This window comes from Monodelphis domestica, chromosome 2, assembly GCF_027887165.1.
Source record: "Monodelphis domestica isolate mMonDom1 chromosome 2, mMonDom1.pri, whole genome shotgun sequence".
Taxonomy (NCBI): domain Eukaryota; kingdom Metazoa; phylum Chordata; class Mammalia; order Didelphimorphia; family Didelphidae; genus Monodelphis; species Monodelphis domestica.
Window position 1 is genome coordinate 172700551 of NC_077228.1, and position 8145 is coordinate 172708695.

At 42.3% G+C, this 8145-nt stretch overlaps 1 protein-coding gene across 1 annotated transcript; it reads right to left on the minus strand.

Annotated features, from left to right (window-relative positions):
* Window positions 1-1566: 1566 nt before the first annotated feature.
* Window positions 1567-7682, minus strand: AQP10 (aquaporin 10). The gene is made up of 6 exons (XM_056816336.1): window positions 7504-7682; window positions 6843-6969; window positions 6363-6500; window positions 5737-5855; window positions 5169-5386; window positions 1567-2536 (listed from the first exon to the last, which is right to left on the minus strand). The coding sequence occupies exons 1-6, from the start codon at window positions 7606-7608 to the stop codon at window positions 2356-2358; spliced, it is 888 nt and encodes a 295-aa protein (XP_056672314.1). The 5' UTR covers window positions 7609-7682; the 3' UTR covers window positions 1567-2355.
* Between the last annotated feature and the right edge of the window lie 463 nt (window positions 7683-8145).

The window sequence follows — 8145 nt, forward strand, 5'->3', positions numbered from 1 at the left end:
ACCGCTCCTTGACTGGCTCACTCATTCCCTCTCTTCTCCAGGTCTTCTAGTTCGGGGAACAGATTCTCCCACCCCTAATTAATCTTCGAAGGTGTCTGAGTCAAGGGGAGGGGCCCCAGTGGTGTGAAGACGTGATACTCGGGTCATTAGAATTTAGCCAAAATTGAAAGAATTGGACATTTTGCGGACCGAAAAGGAGAGTGAAGAAGGGGATGTCCAAGACTAGTGAAGCTTCCTTGGGCGTCAATGATACAGAGTCTCGGGTTTGCTTTCCAGCGTGGACTGACTGCCCATTTTGCTCCCTGGTGTCCCGGCAATTCGCTTTCTGGATGTCGTCCTCTGGTGGTCACTCTTAAGAACTGAGGCTCCCAGAGAATCACCCATACTACCCCCAACATCTTAGCCTTTCTGCCAAGTGTGATGAGTGAGTACCGTTAGTAAATGGCCTGAAGACTCAAGACAGAGTTTGGGTTCCAGGGCCTCATTTATTTCCCTCTTCAAAGACCACAGCTCCCAGGAAGTCTTCCCCATCCCACATATAAACCCAATTCAGCACAAAAAGAGAATATTGTCTCAGTGGAATAGCAACTATGTAACAATTCAGCTGTTCAATAGGGTCTTCCTCCACAAGTTTGAACTACTTTCCACTCAAATCACTCATCCACCATAGCTTCATTCTAATTCACGTTCTTTCATCTCGTCCACAATTACTTAAAGAGTTTACTGATAGGCATCCTTACCTCCACCTCCTAGCTCTCTATCTCAGGCCACAGTTGCCAAAAATAATTTTCCTAATACACAAATTTGAACATATGGATTCCTGGCTCACTGATATTCAGGGGCTCCCTATTACCCCTGCAATAAAATACAATTTTCTTAGGCAGGCATTTTAGGCTTTCCACAATATGGCTCCAAACTACCATTTTAGCCTTATTTCATATCAATCCTTTCCAACTGATCTGGATGTCTAGTTGTCTTAGACTTTGCCTTGACTTTGCCCTCTCCTGCTTGCATACATTCCCAGAGACTATTGCTCATGCCTGGGAACACACCACCTTCTTGTCTCTACCTGTTGAAATTGGGTTCCTTCAAGGTTCAGCTAACTCAAAAGTGTCATTTCCTCCAACAAACCCTCCCTTATTCAAACCCCATCCTACCCCCAAGTTGAAATCTATTTCTCTTTTCTTAAGTTTTCACAAAACAATATAGGGCTCTTAATCTTATCTCCTATATAATATTCTATCATGATCATGCTGATTTGTGTATGTCTCTTTCCCCTTGTCCTATTGTAAGTTTTTTGATGGTAGAAATGATGTAGTTTTCACCTTGTTATTCCCTTTGCCTAGTATTATAATGCCTGGCATATAGTAGGTAGTAATAATAATGACTGTGGAAGCTAAGTGGCACAGTGGATAGAGCACCATGCCTGGAGTCAGGAGGACCTGGGTTTAAATCTGGCCTCAAACACTTCCCAGCTGTGTGACCTTGGATAAGTCACTTAATCCACATTGCCTAGCCCTTACCACTCTTCTGCCTTGGAACCAATACAGAGTATCAATTCCAAGATGGAAGGTAAGAGTTTAAAAAGAAAGAAAGACATCCAGGGGGGTTAGGGGGAAGCTAGATGGCTCTTTAGATTGAGAGCTAGGCCCAGAGATGGAAAGTCCTGAGTTCAAATTTAGTCTCAGGCACTTCTTACCTCTGTGACCCTGGGCAAATCACTTAACTCGAATTGCCAGTCCCTTGCCACTCTTCTGTCTTAGAATAATAATAATTTTTAAAATCCTTGCTTTCTCTCTTAGAATTGGTATTAAGACAGAAGGCAAGGATTTTTAAAATTATTATTATTGATAATATTTCACAAAACCACAGAATCACAGAGCTGAAAGAGGACCCCCTATGTCATCTAGTCCAATAAATCAACAAGTATTTATTAAGTGCCTTCTGTGTACTAGGCACTTTACTAACAATCTCTGCTCTCAAAAAGCTTACATTCTATCACAGAAGACAGCATTTACATATATAAGTATATACAAAAAATGTACAAAATATACATGAGCTGAATTTTAAATGAAACCAAAGATTCCAAGATGTGGTGACAAGGAAGGCATAAGGCGCAGTTAGTGCAAAGATTAAGAGATGGGAGATGAGTATTCTATGTGATAAACAGCAAGTAGGCCAGTCCAATATAACCAAATTGAATTTGTAAAATTATAAATATCAGAAAAGATTATCAAGTTAAATAGTTTTAGTTGCTTTTAGTGTTTGGATGTAGAAGTATTTATTACGCATGCTATCAAAAATAGTTTTGTTTTGCTTTTTAAATGTCTGGTAGAGTTGGAAGAAGGAAGGACATCACAGTTTGCTCTCTAAAGATCTGAGGTAAGATGGGGGCCTCGGTTCAGAGACTTTCTCCTGGGCAGGCTCCAGATCCTCAGGATGATGCAGACCCACCAACAATTGGTATGTGGCAGTGCCCAACACAGCGCCCACCATGGGAGCCACCACAGGCACCCACCACCAGCCATTGCCAGCACTGTAGAGGGACAAAGAGGAAGGTCAGGAGACAACTGCCCCATCCCCTTTTCCCCAGAGGTTTAATGAGGGTTGCTAGGGTGGCTCAATGGATAGAATGCCAGGCCTGAAGGCAGGAAAACTCATCTTCCCCAGTTCATATTTGGCCTCAGACACTTACTAACTGTTCATTCCTGGGAAAGTCACTTAACCCTGTTGGCCTCAATTTCCTCATCTGTAAATGGGCTAACAAAGGAGATGGAAAACCGCTACAATACCTTTGCTAAGAAATCAGACACAATCAGAACAAGAAAAACAACGGAAGAGTAGGGGGAGAGGGAAGAGGAGCAAAGTGCATGATTATGCCCTGCAAGAGCCACGAGAAGACAGAAATTGTGGGGAAAAGGCACCTTGGCTCACATTTGTAGGGGAGATGAGAAGGACATAGTCTAAACTGCAGAATCAAAATTCTTAGAATGACCTACCCCTTTACCTTGAGACAAGAAAGGTATTATTTTAGTGTTTTACAAAGAACTAATAATAACTCACACTTTTCCAATTCTTTAAAGTTTGGAAAGCCTTGATATAAATGTTACTTCATTTGATCAATTGAGGCAACTGAGGCACAGAGCAGTAAAACAGCTTCCTAAGATTATTGTAATTGTTCAATCATTTCTGAACCTTCATGACCCTATTTGGGGTTTTCTTGACAGACATACTAGAGTGGCTTGCCACTTTCTTCTCCAGCTCATTTTTACAGAAGAGGAAACTGAGGCAAATGACTTACCTGGGGTCACAAAGCCAGAAAGTGTGTGAGGTCAGATATGAAGTCAAGTCTTCCTGCCTCCAGGCTCAGCACGCTATCCACTATGCCACCTAGTTGCCCATGCCTAAGATTACTCTACCTGTTAAGTGTTAAGCAATGAATGAAGAGAGGACTAGAATACAGGTGTCCTGATTCGATTACTGTCAACTTTCCTTTCTATCACTGCCTTTCCGTAGAGTAGGAAGTAAAGGAAAAATTGAGCTTAATGGACCAGAGACCCAGTGTGGGGAGAAGACAAGAAAGAAGCAAGGAAAGGGAGGGCAGAGTGTGACAGAGGATGGACACAATGAGAAGCCAGGGAAATGGAGTGGAGAAGTACCAGAAGAAGGGATAAGGGAAAGAGATGAAAAAGAAAGAAAGCCAGTCAACAAATATTAAGCCTTTACAATGTGCCCTGCACTATGATAAACTCTAGGAATGCAAAGAAAGATCCTGTCCTCAAGGAGTTTGCATACTAATAGAGTAGACAAAAATAAAAATAACTAGGTACATGCAAGGGGGGAGGGAAGGAGAGAGAGAGAGAGAAAGTAGAGGTATGGTCATCTCAGAAAGGGAGTCACTAGCAGCTAGGGGAACCAGAAGAATTCCCTCCAGAAGATGGGTATGAGTTTAGTCTTGAAGGAGGTTGGGGAAGCAAGATGCCTAGCTCTTACTGCTCTTCTGCCTTAGAACCTATATTTAGTATTGATTCTAAGATGGAAGGTAAGAGTTTTAAAAAAATAAAAAAGGTCTATTGCAAAAATGAAGTTAAGAAGTGTTAAGAACCTGAACTAGAATAGAGACTATTTTCCTGGCAAGAAGGGAATATATATGAAAGATATCGTAAAGGCATAAATAACAAGAGTGAGTGAGTGAAGAACAAAGGATGATACCAAGGTGTGAGTCTGAATAACTGGAGAGATAGTGGTACCTTAAACAATAGTAAAGAAGTTTGGAAGAAGGAAAAGTTTGGGGAGAATGTCTGAGTTCTGTATTTTGGACGTAATAAATTTGAGATTCCTACAAGACATTGAGTTTGAAATGTCCAAAAGGCAGTTGGAAATAAAAGACAGGGCTCAGAAGAGACCTGCATGGAGATGAAAAGTGAATCCATGGGAGCTGATTTGCTTACCAAGAGAGATAATATAGAGCAAAAAGAGAAGAGACCCTAGGACAGAACCTTGGGGGATACTCATGGTTAATGGGCATGACATAGATGAAGATCTAGCAAAAGAGTCCGAGAAGGAATGGTTAGATGGGTAAGAAGAAAACCAGAAGAGAACAGTACCACACAAACCTACAGAGGGGAAGGTAACCAGAGGGAGAAGGTGATCAACATTGTCAAATGTTGCAGAAAGGCCAGAAAGGATGAGGATTAATAAAAGATTTTTAGATACAGTGATTAAAAAGACAGTGTTGGAATTCTTGGGAAGAGGGGTTCAGAAGCCAGATGGCAGATTATTAACAAGAAAATTAGAGGAGAGGAGATGGAGATACCTAGTGTAGATAACTTTCTCAATTAGTTTAATGGAGAAGCAAAAGAGAGAGAGATAGGATGATAACCCTGAGACAGTGTGGTGTAGTAGACAAAATGCTGAACTTGGAGTCAAAAGCCATAAGTTCAAATCCCATTTCTACCTTTTTCTAACTATGTGACCTTGGGCAAATTCTTTTACCTCTGTGAGACTTGGTTTCTTCAACTATAAAATGGAAGCAATCTCTATACTTTCTATTTCACAGGGTTTTGAGAATCATGTTAAAACATATATAGATACTTGTAAGGTACAAAGTACTATGTAAATTTAAACTAATAGTAAAAAATGGAAATAGTGGGGCAGGAAACACTAACCTAAAGACCTCAGGTCCCCAGCCAGCCACATAGGTGAAGAGCCGAGGTCCAAGGTCTCGAGCAGGGTTGAGTGGGTATCCACAATTGGTGCCCATGGAGAGACCAATGGCCAGAATCAGCAATCCAACTGCCACAGGTTCTAGTCCTGCAGGCACCCCCTTATTCTTGGTGTCTGTGATGGCAAAGATGCCCACTATCAGTATAGCGGTGCCTAAAACCTTGGGAGAAAGGATACTTGTTAGATGCCCCAAAGTTCCCCTGAGACTACCCTTGCATCCATACCTCTCAGGCTTCACACACACACACCACATCACTATCTCCCTTTATACACCCCATGCTCCCCCTTCCTCACACCCTTTAACTTTATCTTTGCGTGCCGAGAGGAGTACCAAGGCAGAGAACTATTAACCATTCCATGTTAGGCTAACACAAAAGGACCTAGGAAAACAATAAAAGAAGGGGTTGGGGACCCTAAGGGAAAGGGTAGGGACTAGGGAAGGGAGGATGTCAAAGTAGAGGGTTTAAGAACATTGGGTCATTTGGTGTGGTCCCCCACTTCTACACTTACCTGGTCAAAGAAGCCATTTTCCAGGGACAGATAAGGGGCTGGGTAGGTGGCAAAGATAGAGGCTGTCTCTTTGGGACCAGTCACTGTCAAGTTCCCACCAGTATAGTTCTTCAGAGCATCTATTTCAGGGAGTAGAAGAAATGCATGAACTTGAACTCCTTCCTATCCACATATAGAGGGAATTTTCCATTCCCATGTATGAAATGGTTTCCTCCATCTCCATAATAGGGTTCCTCTACCACAGTCTAAGCTTCTTTCTTATGAATTCTGAGCCTTTTTTTTTTAAGGAAGATTTATTTTTTAATTAAAAATTTTTTTCAAAAATTTTCCATATTGTTCATTTTTTATAAGTAATCTTATAAGACCTAAACCCTAAGACATAAACCCAAATAAACAAATGAAAAATCATATGCCTTGATCTGTATTCTGACTCCCACAGTTCTTTCTCTGGAGGTGGAGAGCACTCTGTCCTCAGTCCCTCAGAATTGTCCTGGATCATTGTATTGTTGAGGGCAGCTAAGTCTATCATAGTTGATCATTTCACAATATTGCAGCTACTATGCACAGTGTTTTCCTGGTTCTGCTTATTTCCAAATCCTGCATCTTTGAAAAGGCTATTTACATACCATAGTAGAGGACATAAGTTGCTCCTGAGGCAGAGAAGGCAGAAAGCAGTTGTACTAGTGAGTAGATGGGAAGTTTGGCCCAAGGTAGGCGACCAATGAGACACATGGACAAGGAGAAGGCAGGATTCAGGTGGGCTCCTGAGGGAACAAAGGTTGTGGCAGGAAGAAATGGGGGAGTGAAAAGAGGTCTAGAATGAGTTGGGACAGTGACATATACAGGGAATAAGCCCTACCCTCCATAAACTCCCTCCCACAGTGAGGGTCTTTTTTTTTGCCAGGGAGAACAAGAGTCTAGCATGAGGGAGAAAACAAGGAGGGGCTTAGAAGGTAAAGTTCAGACAAAGTAGGGAAGTTTGGGGGAAAGGTTGGAGGGACCCAAGGGCAAGCCAGAGTCATGTGAAGTTTCCAAGAGATAATGTCCCTGAGTCAGCAGCCTGGGCAGTGTCCACTTCCTGCCACTCCTCCAGCCTCCCCACTCACCTGAGACATTGCCTCCCACATAGATGGCCACCATTACAGCCAGGGAGCCTGCCAGGAACATGGTGAAGAAGTTGCCCTTGCTTTCCTCACTGGTAACAGCCTGAGCCACTGCCCCCTGTGTGATGAGCTGATGGACAAAAGTGAGGAAGAGAGAGAAAAGGAAAGAAGAAAAGAGAAGAATGGAGGTGAGAGGCCAATAGAAAAAAAAGAAGGAAGATCAAAGTAAAGGAGGAATAGAAAGAATAAGGAGGAAAGATAGAATTGATGAAGAGAGGTAAGGGAAAGAAAAGCAAGATGAGACGAAGGAATAGAAAGGAAAGATTGGAAGAAATTGGGGGAAATGGGGGGTCAGGGGATGCCTCAAGAGAAATAGGGTGGGAAGGGGAGACACAGAGGGAGAAAGAAATAAAGAACCACAGAAGAAATGAAGGGAGAAAAGGCAGGGAGAAAAAAAGATGAGAGCAAAGAAGAGGAAAGATGGGACAGAAGAGAAGAGAAGCAATGAACAATGCAGTACAAGAGATAATCAGAGAAAATCAGAGAGATGTCAAGAGGTGGAAGAAAATAAAGAAGAGAAAAGGAACAGAAAAGATGAGGAGATAGGGTCACATCATTTCCTTTCCCACCCTTCTCCCCTTTCCCCCCACTGAGTCCCACCTACCATAAGCACAAAGACACCCAGAAATTCAGCCAAACACTGTCGGACTAGGAGGCTGCGAATTCGGATCCAGGATCTGACCTGGGCCAGGAACAGGGACTGAGTCATGACGAGAGATGTCAGTAGGAACCCAAAAGGACAACTTCTCTGTGGCTACTGATCATTCAACTGTATTTGCTCAGCTAAGGCTACATAGCCAAAGATAACAAAGAGACTTTAAAACCAATTAAGCTCTGCTATAGTCCATTCTTGATAGTGGGTGGAGTTAAGAGTTTTCATGGTACCACTACCCTGACTACATGCCTGGATTGTTTTAGGCTCCCTTTTGTTCAGACTATCAGCCCTCACAAATCAGAGGATGGTTATTTTAGGGCAGCAGCATCCTATAGTAGAGGGAGCACTTAGTGACAGCAAACCTGGGCTTGAGTCTCAGCATTCTTCCTTTCTTTGGGCAAGTCTATTAACCTTTCTGAATCAAGTTCCCTCATTTGTAAAATGGAGATAATAATACTTGTTCAACCTATCTCATGAATTTGTTGTGATTAAGTATGTCAAGAACTATATAAATGGAAACCATCATCGTATTCTGAGACTCCAGTAGGAATGGAGATAGCAGCTGAATCCTTTCTTCTACACACACACACA